At 42.0% G+C, this 25,517-nt stretch overlaps 1 protein-coding gene across 2 annotated transcripts; it reads left to right on the top strand.

Annotated features, from left to right (window-relative positions):
* Window positions 1-196: 196 nt before the first annotated feature.
* On the top strand, window positions 197-24,062 carry smarcd2 (SWI/SNF related BAF chromatin remodeling complex subunit D2). Of its 2 annotated transcripts, XM_021565424.3 has the most exons (13): window positions 197-926; window positions 2,170-2,348; window positions 4,660-4,699; window positions 4,847-4,969; window positions 5,284-5,403; window positions 11,519-11,614; window positions 12,199-12,300; window positions 16,418-16,579; window positions 18,863-18,960; window positions 19,309-19,444; window positions 19,940-20,062; window positions 20,375-20,476; window positions 21,135-24,062. In XM_021565424.3, the coding sequence occupies exons 1-13, from the start codon at window positions 777-779 to the stop codon at window positions 21,186-21,188; spliced, it is 1,485 nt and encodes a 494-aa protein (XP_021421099.2). In that variant the 5' UTR covers window positions 197-776; the 3' UTR covers window positions 21,189-24,062. The 2 variants fall into 2 exon arrangements, with proteins under 2 accessions (XP_021421099.2, XP_090058538.1); XM_090202412.1 differs by lacking the exons at window positions 197-926; window positions 2,170-2,348; window positions 4,660-4,699; window positions 4,847-4,969; window positions 5,284-5,403 and adding an exon at window positions 11,178-11,318.
* Window positions 24,063-25,517: the final 1,455 nt, after the last annotated feature.

Below are 25,517 nucleotides of genomic sequence, written 5' to 3'. Positions count from 1 at the left end.
GCTACGGTCGGAACAGTGACAAATAAAACCCATTCTTGCAGAAAGGGAGCTTTCAAAAGGTTCAGCTGTAGAGATAGGACTCATCTTTGTATCCGTGCCATTATAGCATCTGTGCCATTGAGGCTATCTCCATTTTGAAGTAGTCAATTTTATTATTCACGATTGGCTGATCCCTTCTGATGACTGGGCTGGACATGACTCCAACAGGGTCACCAGGAGGGATCAGCCAATGAAGTTGGAAGTCTCACCCAGTTGACTAAATTAAAATAGTGGAAGCCCTCAATGGCGCTGCCCATGCGAACATGGCCTTTTGACCACTAGAGGCCTCTGTCATTCTCTATGGTTTCAGCCAATCTGGCAACAACTAGCTAGTAGGAGGCGGCACTGGCAGTTGACACGGCGCACACACTTCTATCTTCAGACATTGGACAGACTCTTCAACATGCTCTTGTGACCATTAATATAAATTGGCCTGACAAATTCAACTATTTGGGGGAGGGGATGAGACAAATATACCACTTTGTAGGAAGGAGTAAAGCGACCGTCGGTCATCACTTGCAAATAAACACCCCGGAACTGGTTAACTAGCTAACGTTAGTAACGTTACGCTCAGTTGGCTAGCTTTTTATTGGCAATGTTTACTAGCGTTGGTTGCTAGCTACACAACTGTCAACACGCGTGGAGAATAAACGTTTGGCCTGTGTACTATCAGCAAGACAGCTTGTTCTCAACACCGAAAACTTCACGGCGACCTACCACCACTTGTAGCTCCGAAAATGGCTTCAAGAGGGGGCTTTCCGGCTACTCAGATGAACCCCAGTGTTAACCCCATGAACGCTGGACATGCAGGCGGTGGAATGAGGATGCCAGGAATCCAACAGAATTCGGGTTTCCGAGCCATGAATGCCACTCCCCAGTACCATCAGGTAACTTGTCGAGAGGTTTCCCCTCGGCTAACTTGTAACTAATTGTATATAATAGAATTTACCGTGATAACGTTGCTTTATTGGCTAAAATATGGCAAGTAATATTACTTAGTGACAAGTTAGGCAACGTTACTGTATAACGTTATCATGTTACAAAAACAGTGTTGGGTTAGGCTAACTACTAGCTAGTAAAGTTAGCTAGACACTGCTGTGAATGTCAGACAAGTGGCAATGCAGCTACTGCAGTTAGAAAATTGACGTTTCCTATTCATCTGTTGTATATTGATTTGTAATTGAATCTGTCAACTTCCGCATTTCAAGAAAGTGAAAAACTGACCGCGGCATGAGTAGTTGATCATACCTATGTGAAGCTAGCCACAATAGTGTCATTTGCGGCTCGCCTTCAAAATAAACGTCCCCCTTTGAAAGTGATTCAAACGGATACAAATAGTGGAATAATAATGTTGGATGTTGTACCTATGAAATGGGGTATCAGCCTACTCAGTCATACTCAAATATTAGCGTCTTATCTCTTATTGTGGGACTCTTAACTGCTGTACAGTGCCATATGGATGTCCAATAGACTGACTGGAAGGGTGATTTCCCACAGTTGAAATCCGACAGTAAGACCTAAGAAGCTTATATTTGTGTCAACTCTACAGTTGTGTTGCGTGAAAGTCAATTTAATGGGTCCATAGGTTAGGTTTTAAACTGCATGTAAATATGCCCCAAATGCAATTCTAAAGTCTAATACATCCAATGTGATTTCATATTAACTAATTGTCTTTTGTTTAATTTATATAAAGATATTCTAGCCTTATCATGCCATATTTGGACTTGATATCAATTTTTTTTTGTCCGTTTGAATTACTTTCCATTGGAAACTTTTATTTTAAAGACCAACTGCAAATTAAACTCTTGTGGCTAATCCTTATTATGGCTAGCTTCATACAGCTAATCATACATCACGTGGTTGCTTCCTGACCACTGTCAGTTGTTGGAAAACAATGTTTGCAAATTAACAGGCAGTCATAAAATGCAAGCTTTTTCATCACCGCTGTATGCATGACTATATGTAGCTAGTTCATGCATAATGTGTTAGGCTATGTAATATTGTGTTACTAATACATGGTTCCGCTTTGAAAGATATCAGAACAAACATTGATCACTTCAGCGAGGAAGAATGTTGTCAGTTTGCCATTAATGTAACCCCTTTCTGTCCCCCTGTGTTTTTAATTTCCAGCACCCTGGTATGCCTTCCAACAGGGGGATCCCGATGGGGCCAATTGGGGGCCCTGGACCCTCTTATGGGGGCGGGAACATGCCCTTACGCATAGGAATGGGGCAATCAGCCATGGATGCCTCTCGAAAGCGATTCCTTCAACAACAACCGCAGGGGGGGCTGGGAGGCCCAAGGCGTGGGTGAGTTAGGGGTTGGGTGGACTGTCTGGGGGGCACACAGTCGGTTTTTAAAAGGGGACATCGGGGTTGTTGTAGTGGTGGTGGGGTTTGTGGGGCACCATTGTACACCATATTGATTAACCATGACTGAGGATTATGGCTGTACAAAAATATATTTGGTCTTGCCAGACATTGGCCTTGTCTGAAATCTGTCATGCCTACTACTTAATTACTAAAACTACACACTATTTACTAATCAAACTACATACTATTTAGAACATACTGCTTAGTAACAATGAATGCAGTAAGCAACAAATATCAACATACTAGGCTCACCCATCCTGAGAATGCATCATCTAATGTGAAATTGCGCTGATTCCCGCCATTCGTTTTTTTTGGGTACAACGTGTGCCCTTATCTCATTATCAGCTGTTGTCACACACATGTGAGTCTGGAAATACTATTTTCTTCCTCAAAAATGTGCAGCTAGATTAAAAGCCGAAAGGAAAAGAACATCCTGGAATTTAAAGCATACTCGCTTTTTGAAATTTCGCAAGCCTAAATGGCCTACTATTTAGAAAGCTAGTATGATTATTTGGACACGGCTATTGTCTATACCAGGTTATCGTTCTTGGTGAATTCTCAGGCAGTTATTTTTTAATTAATGATCCAGTTTGAATGCTGAATACTTCATGTCATGAAGACATGCAACCTAACTGCACTACTGTCAATGATAATGCATCTGGTAACCCCAACCAATAGAGCACCATGTGATCCCCCACACACAAGTACAAGCCCTTTATGACCATTAAGTGTACACCACAGTACTAGAAGTCAGCCATGTGGTGGTACATTAATGACACACAAGACAGACGGTCACAGTCTTTAGTGACCTTCCGTGTCTTTGATAGTGACGGTGGTATAGGGACACTACTGAAAGACTCTTTTGTACCCCTGTCCTCTCAGTCAGTGGTCTGTCTGTTGCTCCACACAGTCTGCTGCACAGAGGAGTTAAAAACAAAGAAGACGTCCCATGACCATGCCCCACTGCCAGACAGAGCCACGTGGACAAGGGCATCTTACTTTTTTTTTACCTCAAAATGGAATGAGGTCATCTGCTTGTAAATGTTCGGTAGAATGGATGTCTGGTGGTTATTTCTATCATTTTGATTTACTGCAAGGGTCTTGTGTTTTTGAATGTAGTTTTCAAAATATACTGAACAAAAATGTAAATGCAACAATTTCAACGATTTTACTTAATACTACAGTTCATATAAGGAAATCAGTCAGTTGAAATACATTTATTAGGCCCTAATCTATTGATTTCACATGACTGGGCAGGTTTGCAGCCATGGGTGGGACTGGGGAGCCAGGCCCAGGGAATTAGAATATGTTTTTTCCCCACACAAAAGGGCTTTTATTTCCGACAAAAATACTCCTTAGTTTCATCAGCGGTCTGGGTGGCTGGTCTCAGACGATCCCGCAGGGGAAGAAGCCGGTGTGGAGGTCCTGGGCTGGCGTGGTTACACGTGGTCTGCAGTTGAGGTCGGTTTGGTTGTACTGCCAAATTCTCTAAAATGACGGAGGTGGCTTATGGTAAAGAAATGAACATTCAATTCTCTGGCAACAGCTCTAGTGTTTAATCAGCTTCTTGATATGCCACACTTGTCAGGTTGATGGATTATCTTGGCAAAGGAGAAATGCTCACTAATAGGGTTCTGAACAAATTTGTTCACGTTTTTGCGAAATAAGCTTTTTGTGCATATGGAACATTTCTAGGGTCTTTTATTTCAGCGCATGAAACATGGGACCAACACTTCACATGTTGTGTTTTCTATTTTTACTCAGTATATATTAGATACTTGGCACTTGATTAGCGAGTTGCACCAAGGGCTGAAAGTGAAAGGCTCTCCAAGGCCCTGAATAATTGGATTTACTTGTTAAGCAAGGGTGAGCTAGTTTAATTCGATCAAAGAAAACAAAAGCTTTTGTTGATTCAATTGTGATAAGTGTTAGCCTTTGGGTCCAAAGAGTTGTGAGCCTGAACAGGCATCAGGGTCATATTCAGTAGGCACGTAGCGGAAGAAAACATATTGAAACGTGGCAGTACCATCTGAAGTCGTCCAATAAGAAACACACTTTTTCTGTTGCAAAACATTTTGGTACGTTTTTACCTGAATGAACACATCCCAATCCTCTAGCTTTTCCTTGTGTGGAATAGTGTAGCTATCATCATAAAGGTGTTTCTGTTTAAATAGCCAACATTCTAATTGCCTTACAATATGCCATTAAAGATTTGTGAAGATCTAACACCTTGTCTCGATTTTTGCAGCAAAAGGCGCAGGATGGCCGACAAGGTGCTACCACAGAGGGTGAGTATAAACGTTGCCCCCTTGAAAAATAATAGTTTGATCTAAAACCACAGATATGCATACATTATATGGCTCTGGATCGATCCATTTATTCCCGAGGGGAGGAAGACCCCATATCCCCCACATATTGAAACCTCCTTGTTCCAGATACGAGACCTGGTTCCAGAGTCTGAGGCCTATATGGACCTGCTGGCCTTTGAGAGGAAGCTGGACCAGACCATCGCCCGCAAACGCATGGAGATCCAGGAAGCCATCAAAAAGCCCATTACGGTACAGCTCAAACTCATTTGTATGTATGGTATTGTAAGATAATAATCATACATTGATCAATTAACACAATTTGGTCTTCCAGTGTTTCCCCTTAGATTCCTCTTCAGTCAGTATACAAAGGCTCCCGAAGCAAAATCCAGGGCAACATCCATTTTATGTCAAATTATTTTACTCTGTCTAGATCTACAAAAATTATTTTAGGTCTCTCAGGCAAGAGAACTAGGAAGGGAGGCCTCCCCAACATTGGTATAGGTATGGGAAACACTTTCTTTGTAAGGTTGTGATGCGTGCTCTTGTTTACCTCTCCCTCTCAGCAAAAGCGCAAGTTGAGGATCTACATATCCAACACCTACACTCCCGGCAAGCCAGAAGGCGAAGAGGCAGAAAAAGTGTCATCCTGGGAACTAAGGGTGGAGGGAAAACTCCTTGAGGATGTAAGTGAGCCAACGGTGTCTGTTTATCTGACGCCAGTGGTAGCTACCGTAAAACTTGTGACGTCACCCACCTAAAACCACACAAGACAAATGGAATCGTATTTCTAGCCAAAGCTTAGTCGTAAGTCACAAGCCAGTAGGTATTGTTCGTTGTCCACCATGTAGGGAAACCATTTTTTTTTTAAAGCGGAGGAAACGATACCTGAATAAAACTGCATCCATAGTGCTTGTTTGTCATACTCGTATAACACCATGTTATTTTTGCGATGTACAATCAACACCATATGTAGTTGGACAGAACCTAAAATTTGGCTCTATGCTCCAGCGTTTTGGGTTTTGAGATGTTTCAAGAGGCGACAGTACAAAATGTCACCTTTTCATTCGAGGGGATTTTCAAGCATACTGTTTTACCGTTTAGAAATGAAAGCACTTTATACAGTGCGTTCGGAAAGTATTCAGACCCCTTGACTTTAAATTGTTTTTATTACGTTACAGCCTTATTCTGACATTTATTAAATCAAAAATCCTCTGCAATCTACACACAATACCCCAAAATGACAAAGGGATAACAGGCACTGATCTGTGGAAGGGTACCAAAACATTTGTCCAGCATTGAAGTTCCAAAGAACGCCGTGCCCTCCATTTAAATGGAAGAAGTTTGGAACCACCAAGACTCTTCCTAGAGCTGGCTGCCTGGCCAAACTGAGAAATTGGGGAGAAGGGCCTTGGTCAGGGAGGTGACCAAGAAACCAATGGTCACTCTGACAGAGCTCCAGAGTTCCTCTGTGGAGATGGGAGGACATTCCAGAAGGACAACAATTTCTGCAGCACTCCACCAATCAGGCCTTTATGGTAGAGGGGCCAGATGGAAGCCACTCCTCAGTAAAAGGCACATGACAGCCCACTTGGCATTTCTGAAAAGGCACCTAAAGACTGACCATGAGAAACAAGTCTCTGGTCTGATGATAACAACATTGAACTCTTTGGCATGAATGCCAAGCGTCATGTCTGGAGGAAACCTGGCACCATCCCTACGGTGAAGTGTGGTGGCAGCATCATGCTGAGGGTATGTTTTTCAGCGGCAGGGACTGGGAGACTTGTCTGGATCAAGGGAAAGCTGAACGGAGCAAAGTCCAGAGAGATTATTGATGAAAACCTCCTCCTGAGGGCTCAGGACCTCAGACTGGGGCGAACGTTCACCTTCCAACAGGACAACGACCTTAAACACACAGCCAAGACAATGCAGGAGTGGCTTTGGGGCAAGTCTCTGAATTTCCTTGAGTGGTCCAGCCAGAGCCTGGACTTGATTTGAATATCTCTGGAAAGACCTGAAAATAGCTGTGCAGCAACGCTCCCCATCCAACCTGACAGAACTTGACAGGATCTGCAAAGACGAATGGGAGAAACCCCAAATACAGGTGTGCCAAGCTTGTAGCTTCATACTGAAGAAGACTCAAGGCTGTAATCGCTGCCGAAGGTGCTTCGACAAAGTACTGTGTAAAGGGTCTGAATACTTATGCAAGTGTGGTATTGTAAGTTTGTTTTAAATTATAAGTTAGCGAACATTTCTTGCCCTGTTTTTCCTTTGTCATTATGGGTTATCGTGTGTAGATACTGTGTAAAAAAAACAATGTGATCAATTTTAGAATAAGGCTGTAACATAACAAAATGTGCAAAAGGTCTTAATTCCTTCCGAAGTCACTCTATATCTAGTCCCCCCCCGCCCCATTTGACGAAGTCATAATTATTTGGACAAATTCATTTTATTAGTAAAAATTGTAGTATTTGGACCCATGTTCCTAGCAGGCAAAGAGTACATCAAGCTTCTGACTCGACAAACTCGATTTAGGTTTGTGTTTTGAGTTATGTTTTGCCCAATAGGAGCAGAAAAGTGATTGATTTGACCAGAGTGATTTTCTTTCTAAATGAGTAGATAAGATGTTTCTGAACACCTTTTTAAATAAACCTTGATAATGCCATGATTAAGAAAAGTCATGATGAGTGAGGTTGGCCTACAACAAACCATGCTAACCTCTCACCATTACCAATAACAGGGGAGGTAAGCATTTTTCAGTGGGTATGGTCTTTGTGCCTCTACATTTCTCACTCCTCATGATTCATGAATGACTTTCCACAATCATGGTAGAATCCACATTAATGTAGGAGTGTCCAGAAACATCTTCTATTCTTACTAACAATAAAAGTGACTCCAAAAGGACACTATATTATTCACCATTCTGTTCCTACTGGGCAAAACATTATCTGAAACGCAACCAAAACAAACTATAAAAAAAAGGGAGTTATTTAACTAGGCAAGTCAGTTAAGAACAAATTCTTATTTACAATGACGGCCTACCAAAAGGCCTCCTGCGGGGACTGGGGCTGGGACACAGCATGGTAGCGACACAGCATGGTAGCGACACAGCATGGTAGCGACACATGACGACAACATGGTAGCAGCACAACATGGTAGCAACACAAAACATGGTACAAACATTATTGGCCACAGACAACAGCGCAAATGGCAAGAAGGTAGAGACAACAAGACATCACGCGATGCAGCCACAACTGTCAGTTAGTGTCCACGCTTGAGTCTGAGTGAAGAGCTGGAGATAAAACTGTCCAGTTTGAGTGTTTGTTGCAGCTCGTTCCAGTCACCTAGCTGCAGCAAACTGAAAGGATGAGTGACCCAGGTACGTGTGCGCTTTGGAAAACCTTTAGCAGAATGTGAATGGCAGAACGGGTGTTGTATGTGGAGGATGAGTGCTGAAGTAGATATCTCAGTTTAGGGGTTAGTTGATAGTAATTTAAAATGTTGTTGATAGTTAATTGAGCGTCTATAGACCATCTACAGATGGACTATCCAAATAGTGTCAATGGAATTTTCTGTTGGAAACATTCTGTATAGGAGGCTGCAGCGATTAGACAGAAATGGGAAAATTAGGGGCCACACATTAAAGCTGCAGCCATGATCAAAAACCATTAACTGTTGTAATGCATACATTTCAGAAAATATGTTCCAGCTTTATTTTGGTGCATATGACCTCTCGCTTATCTCCGTTACACTATGTTCGGAGTGTATGTTGCAACTTTTTAGATCAAATCTCCACTACAAATGCATCCAACAAGTTTGTAGAGACACAAACACTATGTAGTCATAACCACATTTCCATACAACCATTTCATGCAGATGATTTGCCTGACGCATAAAACAATAAAATAAAAAGTAGTGGCAGGTCTGGTGGAAATTTGGTAGATAATTGTTGATGTTGGTGAAATGGATTATGCGACATTTGCGGTGGATATGCTTTTATGCGCAAATATGGATGTTAATTTAAACCATCTCGCTGGGAAGCTTGGAGTCATGAGATTTTAAAATGGGGAGTTGCAGAGTTTATAGGCTGAAATAAGTTTTAAAGTTCATACGTTTATGACTTATGGTGGATAAAGTGCACGATAATGAGCTTTATGCAAATGTACAATAAATATCGATACTACGTCATCATGCACAGCTGTTTATCTGCAAAAAGTCAGTTTGATGGAAACCAATTTGCCTATTTTTCTTTACATACAGAATTTAGTGACTGACCTAATATTATTACTTATTTTGGGAGGAGACTAAGTACATAAAGTGCCTTCATTTCTAGATGTTAATAGGAAACATTTGATCTCAAATCCACAATTCACATAGCCAAATTCACAATTTTCTTACTTAACTGTCCAAATAAGTATGGTGTTGAGTGTATGCTCACTGCTCAGAAATACAGTGCCTTGCGAAAGTATTCGGCCCCCTTGAACTTTGCGACCTTTTGCCACATTTCAGGCTTCAAACATAAAGATATAAAACTGTATTTTTTTGTGAAGAATCAAAAACAAGTGGGACACAATCATGAAGTCGAACGACATTTATTGGATATTTCAAACTTTTTTATCAAATCAAAAACTGAAAAATTGGGCGTGCAAAATTATTCAGCCCCTTTAAATTAATACTTTGTAGCGCCACCTTTTGCTGCGATTACAGCTGTAAGTCGCTTGGGGTATGTCTCTATCAGTTTTGCACATCGAGAGACTGAATTTTTTTCCCATTCCTCCTTGCAAAACAGCTCGAGCTCATTGAGGTTGGATGGAGAGCATTTGTGAACAGCAGTTTTCAGTTCTTTCCACAGATTCTCGATTGGATTCAGGTCTGGACTTTGACATGGCCATTCTAACACCTGGATATGTTTATTTTTGAACCATTCCATTGTAGATTTTGCTTTATGTTTTGGATCATTGTCTTGTTGGAAGACAAATCTCCGTCCCAGTCTCAGGTCTTTTGCAGACTCCATCAGGTTTTCCTCCAGAATGGTCCTGTATTTGGCTCCATCCATCTTCCCATCAATTTTAACCATCTTCCCTGTCCCTGCTGAAGAAAAGCAGGCCCAAACCATGATGCTGCCACCACCATGTTTGACAGTGGGGATGGTGTGTTCAGCTGTGTTGCTTTTACGCCAAACATAACGTTTTGCATTGTTGCCAAAAAGTTCCATTTTGGTTTCATCTGACCAGAGCACCTTCTTCCACATGTTTGGTGTGTCTCCCAGGTGGCTTGTGGCAAACTTTAAACGACACTTTTTATGGATATCTTTAAGAAATGGCTTTCTTCTTGCCACTCTTCCAAAAAAGCCAGATTTGTGCAATATAGGACTGATTGTTGTCCTATGGACAGAGTCTCCCACCTCAGCTGTAGATCTCTGCAGTTCATCCAGAGTGATCATGGGCCTCTTGGCTGCATCTCTGATCAGTCTTCTCCTTGTATGAGCTGAAAGTTTAGAGGGACGGCCAGGTCTTGGTAGATTTGCAGTGGTCTGATACTCCTTCCATTTCAATATTATCGCTTGCACAGTGCTCCTTGGGATGTTTAAAGCTTGGAAAATATTTTTGTATCCAAATCCGGCTTTAAACTTCTTCACAACAGTATCTCGGACCTGCCTGGTGTGTTCCTTGTTCTTCATGATGCTCTCTGCGCTTTTAACGGACCTCTGAGACTATCACAGTGCAGGTGCATTGATACGGAGACTTGTTTACACACAGGTGGATTGTATTTATCATCATTAGTCATTTAGGTCAACATTGGATCATTCAGAGATCCTCACTGAACTTCTGGAGAGAGTTTGCGGCACTGAAAGTAAAGGGGCTGAATAATTTTGCACGCCCAATTTTTCAGTTTTTGATTTGTTAAAAAAGTTTGAAATATCCAATAAATGTCGTTCCACTTCATGATTGTGTCCCACTTGTTGTTGATTCTTCACAAAAAAATACAGTTTTATATCTTTATGTTTGAAGCCTGAAATGTGGCAAAAGGTCGCAAAGTTCAAGGGGGCCGAATACTTTCGCAAGGCACTGTATTGTTTTCGCCGCTACCATTTAATCTGAATCTAATCCTTTTTTTTACAATTTACTACCTGAGCCTCTCTCAAAATATTTTAGGCACTTAACTTCAGCATTCTCCCATTCTGTTGGCCTGTGTCCTTGGCTTACACTACCCAGCCAGATGTTTTTTTTCAGTTTTTCTCTCATGTTCCTCTTTTCTCCGAAACAAGGAATTGAAACCATGGCTCGTTCTTTCTGCTACGTGCCATGAGTCGACATGCACCCTTCATACTTCTCATCTTCCAGCTGACAGTCATTGACTGCATCCCAAACGGCTCCCTATATAGTGAACTACTTTTAACCAGAGCCCTATGGTAGTAGTGCACTATATATGGAATATAGTGCCATTTGGAACGCATGCAATGACTGGGCTTGGCTGCAGCCACATTAAAAGGGGGGGATGTATTTCTTGTTTTCCATTGCCTCAGTGGTTAGAGCGTGTGTAGGAAGGAGAGAGGGAAGGGGTGAGAGGGGACATGTTGCGCAAACCGTCATTGGCAGGGGTGAGTTTTGTTGGGGGGGGGGGGGGGGGGTGTGTAAACTTAGCCAACTTCTCCCAGAATGTTAGGTTTTCGCCAGCCACAGCCCCCTGATGTGGTAGGTACCAAACAATGCAGCTGTAGCAAAACACTGTAAAACCCAACAAAAATACCAGTTTGAATTATTTGTTTTCTTCTATTCTTTCCTCACATTCTTTTCCTAGCCTGGGAAACAGAAGAGGAAGTTTTCGTCCTTCTTTAAGAGTCTGGTCATTGAGCTCGATAAGGAACTGTATGGACCTGATAACCACTTGGTAGAGGTATGAAGGACACCATTACATACTTTGTCAACGACATTGACACCGTTTTTAGAAAGGTACCCCTGAACAAGCGTTCAAATTGCCATTACTGTTCAATTGGTCAGACATGAACAAAAAAAAGCCTGGGTAATGAAAGGCTTACTGTAATGAAACTCCAATATACAAACGCATGTAGCACACAGCCATGTTGATCTTACGAATGGTGTTGGTGCTTATGTACAGAACGGCTTGCACGAAGAAAATCTCAATAAAACCCACGCTAAAGAAGAATAGGTGTTAGTGTGCTGTTTTTGCACCATGTCAAGTTCTTTCGGGCACACAACGGGAAATGTTTTGCATCGGGGAAAAAGATAATTAGTTTCTTATTGGACAAGTGCAGTTAGACCCTCCCTGTTTGTCCATTTTTCTACCATTTGGTGCCTAATGAACATGACTCTGGGTTGTATTCAATAGGCACAAAACAAGCCGAAATGTGGAGGGAGTTGCTAAACTTGTCCAATAAATTTGTTTTTAATTTTGTTTGCAAAATGTTTTGCACTAATTAATATGACCCACAGTTCTAAACTCTCTCTGTATTCTCTCAGTGGCACAGGATGCCCACCACCCAGGAGACAGATGGCTTCCAGGTGAAGAGACCAGGGGACGTGAGCGTGAAATGCACCCTGCTCCTAATGCTGGACCACCAGGTATACACACACACACACACACACACACACACACACACACACACACACACACACACCAGTGTATATTTTGTGCACTTAAATTTGATTTAGTCTATTAAGTCTTAGTCACATTTGTCATTTGAATAATGGCAGTTGGCCATTTTAGTCTACTATAAATGCCCTTTCATTTTAGTCACATCACATTTGTATTGCCTCATTAACCAATAGTAAACATAAAACACTGACTTCGATGTGCACAAACATCCATAGCCTTGTCCTACCAACATTTTTCTGCATAACATCCTATTCTCTTCCCAACAACAGAAATCTGGCATATACAGTACCAGTCCAAAGTTTGGACACACCTACTCATTCAAGGGTTTTTCTTTATTTTGACTATTTTCTACATTGTAGAATAATAGTGAAGACATCAAAACTATGAAATTTACACATGGAATCATGTAGTAACCAAAAAAGTGTTAATCAAATCAAAATATATTTTAGATTCTTCAAAGTAGCCACACTTTGCCTTGATGACAGCTTTGCACGCTCTTGGCATTCTCTCAACCAGCTTCACCTGGGATGCTTTTCCAACAGTCTTGAAGGAGTTCCCACATATGCTGAGCACTTGTTGGCTGCTTTTCCTTCACTCTGCGGTCCAACTCATCCTAAACCATCTCAGTTGGGTTGAGGTCGGGTGATTGTGGAGGTCAGGTTATCTGAAGCAGTGTTCCATCACTCTCCTTGGTCAAATAGCCCTTACACAGCCTAGATGTGTGTTGGGTCATTGTCTTATTTTTTTATTTTTTTTTACCTATAGTCCAGGCAGAGGAGGGTTATGTAATTTGATGAAATTTCGATATTTCTCAGTGTTTCAGATTTAGTTGCTCATTAGGCTGTATATCGATGTGCGCTGATGCCGCCCCTCATCTCTGATTCTCCACTGGGTGCTCAATATCAAGTGTTCCTATAGGCAAATTGGTGTGGTCTCAATCAAGTGATCCGTAGCGTATAGGCTACAGAGTGCATGTTTAGAGGGACAGAGCAAAGTTATATTTCTAAGATTGCTGCCGGGATGGTGTAAATAAAACTAGGCTGCTTAATACACGGCAATGGATATTCCAACCCTGAGCCCCAGCCTGCTCTGCTATTGCTGATCCAACACTTTATTTTGTGTGTGTGTGCTGCTTACCCAATGACTGTGCTGTGTAGGGCTACGGTGGCAGTTCAGGAGGAGAGTCAAAGGTTCCTTCCTAAAATCATTTTTGATTAGGCCAAGTCCAAAAAATTCACTAACAATCTGTTCAGTTTGAGAAGGAGAGCGCGAAGATGAGGGCCCGGAGGTCAACTTTGATAGTGTGCTACTGCTATAATAGATTTTTATTAAAAACAATATGTTATTGACCTCCCAATAAGCTAGTTTCTTTGTCGTTCAGAGGCTCACTTTGCTTGGGAAGTAATCTAATTCTGTCACTATGGATTGATTTAAGCTATTCACCCAGACAGCTTTTTTGGAAACACTTGTGACCTCTGATTGGGTTAAGCCACAGAAGAAGAGTAGCCATCAGTTAAAGCTTACATTTATCTGTGTAGATAGGCCTACTTTCTGGGGTGGAAAGGTAAGCCCAACTTTTGAAAGTACCATGCTCAGATTCATAATGACGTCTCCGATTAAATTAACTGCGGACAAGACACACACTGATTTGGCATTGGAGAAATATGATAATATGAACACAGGCCTATATCTCTGTCCATTCTTGGCCTGTAATTTTGTGTGGTATTAAAAAGATATTCAACTAATATGTGAAGTTACATAGAATTGCATGAAATGTTTATAAAAGACCCAAAAAATTATCGGGCCTGCAAATACGATGATTGATTCAGGCAATGCTTTTACTATAAAGGAGATCTTTCCTCCCCTACTCTTGTCCACGGTGGTATGTGAACCCACAACCTTTTGGCCCACAGCCCTGTGCGCTATAAAAATGCTTACAGAACGAAGAACCGTTTGTAAAACGGCATATCCAAGTCTCTGGTCTGTCTAAGAAGTGAGGGTATGTTCTCTGCTATCCACTTTGTTTTAATTATTATTTTGGGGTTAGGGGAGGGTTTAGGCCAAATGTATTTCGCGTTGTTCGACATAGCATAGTTCTATCTGAAAGTTCCAAAACATTGTGTCCTGCTGAACAAGTCCTTGGCTGTTTACACTGCTGCTACTCGCTTTTTTATTATCTCTGCGTAGTGACTTTACCCCTACCTACATGTACAAATTTCCTCAACTAACCTTTACCCCCACACATTGACTTGGGTTCCGGTTCCCCCTGTATATAGTCTCCTTATTTTGTTACAAAATAATACAAAAAATATCTACTTTTAGTTTATATTTTTCATAACTGCATTGTTGGTTAAGGACTTGTAAGTAAGCATTTCATGGTACGGTTGTATTCCGCGCATGTGACAAATACAAATCTTAGATTTATAGTTGGCTAATAAGAACATGACTGAACAAGATGTAGCCTAAACAAATGGTTAACGGTCCAGTCCGCAAGTAGCATAGTCTTTGAACTGTCCCGCGCTATGTTTATGAATGTAAATGCGGCCCGCCAATGCGCTTGGGAAAGAAAACGCAACCGTAGTATTGGTCATACCTTTTGAGCGGTAAGGGCTAGAATCAGGCGGTTTTCTAAGGAAAAGAGGGAGACTTGGCTACAGAACCTGGCTATGAAATGCAGTGGCGAATGTGTTGAGGGTTGAGCGAGACTACACATTCAAAGCCAGCCTACTTTTCTATACTCAAGGGGGAGAAAAACTATTAAACTCAATGCTGCTTTTGTTTTTATTTCGTAAAGCAGCTTGTTTGCTAACCAGTCAAAGGGTAGCTAAATAAAGGCTGGTGGTGACTGGTTAGCGATGGGGAAGCAAGAGTGTGATCCGAGGCGGCGCCGGAGCAGAGCCTGTCTGCCCACTCTCATCTCTTGCTCCCCCGCAGCTCACCAGCTCCAGGCTGTGTGTAGAGTATCCTTCCCACTGTTGGAACAGAGCGGTGCATCTGTGCTGCTAATATTGATGGTGCTTATCACTGAAAAGATCTCAATCTCTCCAAAAACGAAGTAAATACTGACACACAGAAGTGTAATACGGCATGGTAACACATAGGCATTACAGTACCAATAAACCAGAGTAGCTATGGTGAACCTAAGCAGGGTCGGTCCTGGTAGGTCCCTGGATGGGAGACCAGATTCTGCTAGAAGTGGTGTTTTGAAGGGCTTCTGGTCTAAGGAGATCCAAATTGCCCAGGAGAGTGAAGGGGACATTGCCCTACGTAGGGTGCCATCTTTCGGATGGGACTTTAAATGGGTGTCCTGTCATTAAAAATCCCATGGCACTTACCGTAAGAGTAGGGGTGTTAACCCCGTTGTCATGGCTAAATTCCCAACCTGGCCCCATTCCATCATGGCCACCTAATCATCCCCCCCATTCCTAATTGGCAGATCACTCCTCACCTCTCCAACTGAATGCTGATGTGTGGTGAGCGTTCTGGCACATAAATGGTCGCCGTGCATCACCCAGGTGGGTGCTACACATTGGTGGTGGATGAGGTGAGTTTCCCCCTACTACGTAAAGCACTGAGTACCGCAGTTGGTAGAAAAGTGCTATAGAAATCCAATCAATAATTATTATTAATTAGGCACCAAACCAAAGAAAACTGACTGAAACAGGGAGGGACTAACTGTCCAGTAAGAAACGCACATTTTTGTTTTCGGTTTTAAAAGATTTTCCGTTGCTTTCCGTAATGAACATGATCCTGATAATAGATATGCGGGAAGGTCAACTGAAGGATGCATGGCAGATGTGACTGTCAGCCCTTTCGCAATATGTATTTCATTTTAGGGAAGTGGAGGCGTGCCAATTTTCAAAAGCCAAACTGGCATTACCACATTTGAAGTACTATACTTTCAAACACGTGTTTAATATCTGCATGTTGATTTTGAGGGTTGAATAGTGATGTTTACATTTCCAGTAACCAACAGAGACGATGTGATGGGAAGTGTGTTCATCTCCCTCCTCCTTTTTCTCCTCTGCATTTTTCCTTCTCCCCTCCCTCCTTTACCTCTTCTTTCACCACCTCCTCACACAGCCCCCACAGTACAAGCTGGACCCAAGACTGGCCCGGCTGCTAGGTGTACACACCCAGACACGGGCTAGCATCATGCAGGCGCTGTGGCTCTACATCAAGAACAACAAGCTGCAGGACAGCCACGAGAAGGAGTACATCAACTGCAACCGCTACTTCAGACAGGTGCAAGCCCTTAAATCTTAAAGGGATGACTTACTTATTCATGATGGCACCTAGTGGAGCAAAGGGCCTCACAAGGGATCATTCATCTCAATTGAACATTGTCAGTGTTGAATTGGATGTCGCCAATGTTTTTTGAGGCCTGCAGAATTATCTTAATGTAGATATAGTATGAACAACAATCCACACAGTCCTAAATCGATTACAGATTAAATTTAGACATTTGTGGGATAAAAACAATAACAAAATGTGTTTTTTTTGGGGGGGGGTGAACTGTAATTTAAACATTACTTGTCATGTAGCCTTAGAAAGCAATTGTGAAAGCTCTCAACCTTTTGTCAACTTGACATAAATACAACACAAACATGCAGAAATACCAGCAAACAAAAGTAACTCCACAATGAATGAAACTTCTACGTAGAGCCAATTTAGGTTGGTAGAATGTGTGTGATAACAGTTGTCCTAAAGCAGGGATTTTCAAACATCTCCTCGGGGGCCTCCAGCCGTTAGCAAGTTGGTTCAACTTGTCATCAAGCCCTTGACTACTAGGAATACAGATATGCATCCGTTTCTCACAGATACCTTAAAAAAATGTAAAAAATAAAAACGCGGCGGCTTAAAGCACTGCATCGCTGTGCATGAGGCATCACTACAGACCCGGGTTCGATCCCAGGCTGTGTCACAGACGAACGGGAGACCTATGAGGCGGGACACAATTTGTTGAGCGTTGCCAAGTTAGGAGAGGGTTTTGACAACCGGCATGTCCTAGCGACTCCTTGTGACGGGCTGGGCGCCTGCAAGTGGACTTTGGTCGCTAGTTGTTCAGTATTTCCTCCGACACATTGGTGCGGCTGGCTTCCGGGTTAAGCGAGCAGTGTGTCAAAAAGCAGTGTGGCTTGGCAGGTTCATGTTTCGAGGGACGCTTAGCTCTCGACTTTCACCTCTCCCGAGTCCGTACGGGAGTTGCAGTGATGGGACAAGACTAAATACCAAGTGGATATCATGAAAAAGGAGTAAAAAAGAACCACTCAGTATCTGGTGTGACCACCATTTTCCTCATGCAGCGCAATATCTCCTTTGCATTTGATTGTTGATTGTGGAATGTTGTCCCACTCCTATTCAATGGCTATGTGAAGTTGCTTGATATTGGCGGGAGCTGGAACACGCTGTTTTACACGTCGATCCAGAGCATCACAAACATGCTCAATGGGTGACATGTCTGAGAATGCAGGCATTGGAAGAACTGGGATGTTTTCAGCTTCCAGGAATTGTGTACAGATCCTTGCCACATGGCGTCGTGAATTATCATGCTGAAACATGAGGTGATGGCTGCGGATGAATGGCATGATAATCTGTTTATTCAAATTGCTATTGATTCAATGCATTGTGTTCTTTGTCTCTAGCTCATGCCTGCCCATACCATAACCCCAGCCTGTATACTGTTCACAACGTTGACATCAGCAAACTGCTCGCCCACATGACGCCATAGATGTGGTCTGTGGTTGAGGCCAGTTGGACATACTGCCAAATTCTCTAAAATGACTTTGGAGGTGGCTTATGGTAGAAAAATGTACATTTAATTCTCTGGCAACAGCTCTGGTGGACTTTCCTGTAGTCAGCATGGCAATTGCACGCAAGCTCAACACTTGAGACATCTGTGGCATTGTGTTGTATGAGAACTGCACATTTTAGTGGCCTTTTTTATTGTCCCTAGCACAAGGTGCACTGGTGTATTGATCATGCTGTTTAATCAGCTTCTTGATATTCCGTTAACTTGGCAAAGATTAAATGCTCACAAACAATGTAAACAAATTTGTGCGCAACATTTAAGAGAAATAAGCTTTTTGTTCATATGGACAATTTCTGGCATCTTTTTATTTCAGCTCATGTAAAGTGTTGGTCCCATGTTTCATGTTGCATTTATATTTTTGTTCAGTGTAGTTTAGGGCTACAACAAAAGTGTGAAACATCTGGGGGGTCCCAGAGGAGAGATTTTTTTTAAAAAACACTGTCCTAAAGCACAGGTATCAAACTTTTTCCATGGAGGGCCGAGTGTCTGCGGGTTTTCACTCCTGCCTTGTACTTGAATGATCAATTAAGGTCCCTGATCAGTTCGGAACATATAATATAACACAAATTAAGAAAATAACAAAACATCAAACTCTGCTTCCATGGAATGAGTTTGACACCCCTGTCCTAAAGGAATGTTTTTTGTTGTTTTTCTGTAAATCAAAAATAAGCTTTACTTAAACGGTTAACTACCCCTTTAACTTGTCTGAACTGCAGATTTTAGGCTGCACACGTATGCGGTTCTCTGAGATTCCCATGAAGCTGGCTGGCCTGCTGCAGCATCCTGACCCCATCATCATCAATCACATGATCAGGTGTGTATGAGTGGCTAATAACCAAACCCAAATCGACACCTACCCCTTGTGCTTGTATAGATCTGAGCGGAATGGATGGGAATATGCCAAGAGATCTCAAGCTTGCGGCCCACAAGCTGCGTTCTTGTTGTGGCCCCCATACTGATATCTAATACCTATTGGAATCGGGCCCTGTTGGAAGTGTTCCTAAAACCCATGTTCATTAGTTTATTACCATAGCCTAGTAATATCAAAGTCAGGCTAAAGTCTGGGATATCATTTCTTACATCTGGATTTTTCTGTGTTCGTCCCTTAAAACCGATTACGACTGTCTTAATACGTCTCTGTTCTATTCTCACCACTCTGTAGCGTGGACCCGAACGACCAGAAGAAGACGGCGTGCTACGACATTGACGTGGAGGTGGACGATCCTCTGAAGGCCCAGATGAATAGTTTCCTGTCCTCCACTACCAATCAACAGGAGATTGCCGCCCTGGAGATGAAGGTCGAATTGAATAAACTTTATTGATCCTTAGAGGTCTGGAACCCTGACCACTATAATGTCCGACCGTTTCAGACCCTTGCTTTAAGTCAGTGGAATCTTTTGGCAATAACCCTTTCTTTTGAGTGGCTGCAGCCAGCAGTGTCTGCATGTTTTCATTGAGTGACTAATAAAACTTCCATGACGGAACTAGTGAGTAGATATCTTCGTAAACTGGGAGCGCCTCTGTTGCTCAGGTCTTAGTTTGAAGTGCAATGTTTGAGCATCTGCCCATTTCTCTTATTAGGTGATGGATGACGAAATCATTGAATCAACACGGCTAGTGCTTAGCCTGGTCCCAGATAGGATTGTGCTGTATAGCCAAGACAGTTGGCAAGACGTTATAAACAGATCTGGGTACAGGCTTATTAGGGCTGGCCTTTCCAACTATAAAAACATACAGGTCTTCATGTCATTTCTAGTATCTCATCAGGCATGTCCTCACTCGACTCTTCTCAGATCCACGAGACCATTGAGTCTATTAACCAGCTGAAGACCCAGCGAGACTTCATGTTGAGCTTCAGCAACAACCCGCAGGACTTCATTCAGGACTGGCTCAAGTCCCAGAGTCGAGACCTCAAGGTACTGACCAACTGTAAATACCTTGGCATCAAGGGCTGCATTCCATTCCAAAATGCTGCTCCCTTCCCTATCGCTCTCTCTCTGGTTCTTTTCCACACACTTCCATAACCAAATATTTTCACAATGTAATAAATCCAATGACTTGTGCATCTGTCCTACTTAATAGAATGTATGTATATGAATCCATTGCCTTGAATGTAATGTACACACATGCATATCCTCTTCTCCTTGTTGTGTAGAGGAGATTTGAGATGGTGGACCAAGTTATTGAAGTATTGTACACTTACCTGTAAATGTATTGTTGTTTCTCAGTTGATGACGGACGTGGCAGGTAACCCAGAGGAGGAGAGGAGGACTGAGTTTTACCAGGCCCCCTGGGTGCCAGAAGCTGTGGGCCGATACGTCTACTCTAAGGTAGGCATCCAGCACCATCGGATGGGTGATGGGTCGCAATATTTTTCATTAGGGCTATATTTGTTGTATCCGTGCAGTACACTCTGTATTGGTCTATCACTAAAAGGGAACAAGGTTGACACACCTGTACGAATACTTTTAGGATGTTTTATGTAGGTTGGGCTGGTCGACGTTTATAAAGAAATGCTTACCATGAAGTTTCACTGTTAAAGGAATAGTTCACCCAAATTACACACTGAATTCCTTACCCTGTAAGCGGTCTATGGACAAGGTATGACCGCAGTCCATGGTTTGATTTTATTTCTCTGGCACTGTTTCAAAAAATGAAAAGGTTTCAGCATTTGTGGCACATCCCATTCAAGTCATGGTACCTATATTAATGTTTTTCATATCCAAATCTTCCAAAAGTATCTAAAATGTAATTATGACTCAAAGTTGCTTAGATTTCAAAATGATGGTACCGATATTAGCGTTTTTGTGATTTGTGTCACGAATGCTAAAATGTTAGCATTTAGAAACCGTACCAAGGAAACTAAATCAAAGCATGGATTTCTGTCATACCTTGTCCATAGACTGTGAACAGGGTAAGTAAACTAATGTCATTTTTTAAATTTGGGTGAACTATCCCTTTAAAAATATACACATTTCTGTGTCTTAGGTGCAGCAGAGAAGACAGGAGTTGGAGCAGGTGCTGGGAATTCGACTCACCTGAGTCCTTATGGAGCGTAGCTCCCCAATCCACTAAAACAAAACAAGGCACATTTTTAAGATGGTCTTAAACTCCCAGTTTTACATTAATCATATCCAAAACACAACCACAGAACTGGAATCCGCTTCTATCAATTCGCATTGCCTTTTTCAACCACTTTGTAATAGCATATGTTTATATATATATATATATATATATATATTATTCTATAACTATTGCAGCTAATGTGTCTTTCAATCACAAAGCCTTATGTCCTTATGGGAATGGTTTGGTGCAATGGTTTCAGCAGGGTAAAGGCTTTTGGGTACTTGTCTGGTATCTGTTAGTAGCGTTTTTTTTTCTCCAAAGTAATTACTTTGAGACCAAAGTAATGATTTTACATGGTCTTGCTTATAGTCTCGTCTTTCTCCACATTACGAGGGATACTGTTTGACAGCCAGCTGATTCAAATATTTGCCTTTTTATAATATTGCAAGATGTACAAATGAGTTTGTAGCTTTCTTCCCACATTTTGCTTATGATGTCTTAACTTGAGTCAAAACAACTTGGACAGTACCAATGCTTATGTGCCATTTTGTTGTGTGTGTGTTTTTACCATAGTTTTTCAAAGCTATGGAGATGATTAGTTAGGGGAAAGTACCTAAAGCCTAGTAGCCTTTACACAAACAACGCTTGTTAGAAATACAGAATAATATCCTAGAATCCATGTTTGGACAGGACACTCAGGAAATCGTAGTGCTGGTAAAGGGGCTGTTCTATTCGCTAGGAAAGGAGCCCACTTTGTCCAGCTGTTTCAGTCAATTTGGATTTGTGTTTCTCTGTTCACATGCTGTTTTGATTGGTTGTTAGGGTATTTCACTGTCTGAATTCCAAAGGGGTGGAAGATTGGCAGTTTGGGTGGGTGCAAGGGGGTCTCCTAAAAGGAATACTTTGTGATTGATACCGTTTGTCTCTGCATCCAGTATAAGGAACTTGGAGGTAGTATCGCGAGCCACTGATAACTGGCGTTAGCGCAGTGACTGGAAGTCTATGGTATTTACTAGCATGCTAATAGTTTCCATATACTTCCAGGCATTGCGCTAATGCTTGTTAGCAACTTCCAAACTGCACGCAGGAACATAACAGGGTATCCACAAGTTCATCTGACTCTGGGGAAGTGGATAAAGGGCTTCATTGCCAAAATCCTGAAGTATCCCTTTAACTTAATTTAGGAAGTCTGAAACTGTTATTTGAATTAATAAGAATCCAAACCATAGTAGTACTTCACAATGTGCATATGGTTGTCCACCATTGTATTTTCATGTAAGTCTTAAAGGGATAATCCACCACAAATTCCTATGATTAACAGATTAATGCCAGTCCATATCAGCATGTGAGGTAGCTAGCTACCTGTAAAATCACCTAGAGAAACTGCACTGTCAATTTAGGAGTCTTAACCCTGTTTAACTTGCAGTTCGTCTCTGCCCAGAGCTTCATACAGTCATTGGCCCACAGCAAGTGCAGAGAATGTTGCTATGGCAACTATGGCCCTTTCCCACAGACACACAGGGTGCATTGCGATATGGTACTTGAAGGAGAAACTGGGTTGAATAATTTGATACACTGTTTAGAGTGAGCACATCTAAGCAAAATATGAACTCTGTGATGCCGGTATAAATGGATGGATGTGTTCTAGAGAAGTATGCCCATATCATCTATTGGCAGATTTGGCGATCTGGAGTGCAGGTAATTGTTTTAAAAGCGCTATTAAATGTAATGGGGGATAACACTATCTCCAGTGACAAGAACCATGTAGCTATGATACGTTCCTACACGATTTTCACAGACTGACCACTTAGGAGTTAAATCATTTATTTTACCCAGTGATAGAACAGGCTTTCCCCAAATTGACATGCTTTACATGACTTTAATTTCTGGGGTTGGATTATCCCTTTAATCAATTCTGAACAAAAATGTAAACTCAACATAATAGTAATAATTTCAAAGATTTTGAGTTACAGTTCATATAAGGAAATTATAAATGAGTAAATAAATAAATGAGGCCCTAATCTATGGATTTCACATGACTGGGCAGGGATGCAGCCATTTGGTGGGCCTGGGAAGACATAGGCCCACCCACTGGGGAGCCAGGCCCAGCCAATCAGAATGAGTTTTTCCCCACTAAAGGGCTTTATTACAGATGATCCTGCAGATGAAGAAGCTGGATGTGGCGTTCCTGGGCTGGCGTGGTTACACGTGGTTGTGAGGCCGGTTGGATGTACTGCCAAATGATCTAAAAAAAACATTACATTCCTGCACTCAGCACGCTCCCTCAACTTGAGACATCTGTGGCGTTGTGTGACAACTGCACATTTTTAAAGTGGTGTTTTATTGTACCCTACACAAGGTGTACCTGTGCAATGATCATGCTGTTTAATCAGCTTCTTGATTTGCCACACCTGTCAGATGGCTGGATTATCTTGGCAAAGGAAAAATGCTCACTAACTGGGACATGCAGAAACTGAGAGAAAACAGCTTTTTGTGTGTGTGTACAGGACTTTTTGTTTCAAGCTCATGAAACACTTTCTGTGTTTTTTTTGTTTTTTTTCAGTGTAGCTTGAATGTTTTATATGCAGGTTTTTACTTTAGGAAAATGTCTAAATGCCTATGAACGTTCCAAGAATCTGATTTTTGTCAGTGCCAAAATTGTTCTTGTGAAAGAGAGCAGTTACGTTTCAAGGAATCTCACTGCTGTGCCTGTTCCGCTTGATTTTCTACGATATCTTTTTAGAAGTTTGCATGTTTTTGTATCCTCAATTGAAAGCTTTTATACAATTATACTCGGGGGTGCCTTTGGAATATTTCATAAAATAAATATACTTGAAGAAACATTTCTATGTATTTATTTGGACAGTAAACCTTACACATTTTTTTTGGTCTCTATTCTCCAGCATTTTGGATTTGAGATGTTTTATGAGGCGACAGTACAGAATGTCACTTTTTTTTTATTTGAGTGTGTATTCATACATCTGTTTATGTTTTAGAAAGGAAATAACTCTGTATATAGTCCCCCATTTTGAAGGTGTCATAAGTATTTGGACAAATTCACTTAATATATTAAAGTAGTCAAGTGAAGTATTTGTTCCCATATTCCTAGCATGCAATGACATCAAGCTCGTCGAACATCTCATTCCAAAATCATGGGCATTGATATGGAGTTGGTCCTCCCTTTTGCTGCTATAACAGCCTCCACCTCTTCTGGGAAGGCTTTCCACTAGATGTTGGAACATTACAGCAGGGACTTGCTCCCATTCAGCCAGAAGCGCAATAGTGAGGTCATGCACTGATGTTGGGCAATTAGGCCTGGTTCGCAGTCGGCGTTCCAATTCATCCCAAAGGTATTCGATGGGGTTGAGGTCAGGACTCTGTAGGCCAGTCAAGTTCTTCCACACCGATCTCGACAAATCATTTCTGTATGGACCTCGCTTTGTGCACAGGGGTATTGTCATGCTGAAACAGGAAAGGGCCTTGCCCAAACTGTTGCCACAAAGTTGGAAGCAAAGAATCTAGAATGTCATTGCATGCTATTGCATTAAGATCTCCCTTCACTGGAACTAAGGGGTCTAGCCCGAACCATGAAAAACAGCCCCAGACCATTATTCCTCCTCCACCAAACTTTAGTTGGCATTCTGCATTGGGGTAAGTAGTTTCTTTCCTTGCATCTGCCAAACTCCGATTCGTCTGTTGGACTGCCAGATGGTGAAGTGTGATTCATCACTCCAGAGAACGCGTTTCCACTGCTCTAGAGTCGAATGGCGGCAAGCTTTATACCACTCCAGCCGGCACTTCGGCATTGCACACGGTGATCTTAGGCTTGTGTGCGGCTGCTCGGCCATGGAAACCCATTTCATGAAGCTCCCGACAAACAGTTAGTGCTGATATTGCTTTGAGGCAGTTTGGAACTCAGGAGTTAGTGTTGCAACCGAGGACAAACTATTTTTACGCACTTCAGCACTCGGCAGTCCCTTTCTGTGAGCTTGTGGGAGTTACCACTTCATGGCTGAGCCATTGTTGCTCCTCAACATTGCTCTTCACAATAACAGCACTTACAGTTGACCGGGACAGCTCTAGCAGGGCAGACATGTTATGAACTGACTAGTTGGAAAGGTAGCATCCTATCACAGTGCCACGTTAAGTCACTGAGCTCTTCTGTAAGGCCATTCTACTGTAAATGTTTGTCTATGGAGATTGCATGGCTGCGTGCTCAATTTTATACACCCATCAGCAACGGGTGTGGCCGAAATAGCCAAATCCACTAATTTGAAGACTTGTCCACATACTTTCGTGTGAATA

The sequence above is a fragment of the Oncorhynchus mykiss genome, chromosome 16 (genome assembly GCF_057628025.1).
Source record: "Oncorhynchus mykiss isolate SJ-2025 chromosome 16, ASM5762802v1, whole genome shotgun sequence".
Taxonomy (NCBI): Eukaryota; Metazoa; Chordata; class Actinopteri; order Salmoniformes; family Salmonidae; genus Oncorhynchus; species Oncorhynchus mykiss.
The sequence above is the reverse complement of the archived record's forward strand: the minus strand, read 5'-3'. Positions and strand labels throughout refer to the sequence as shown.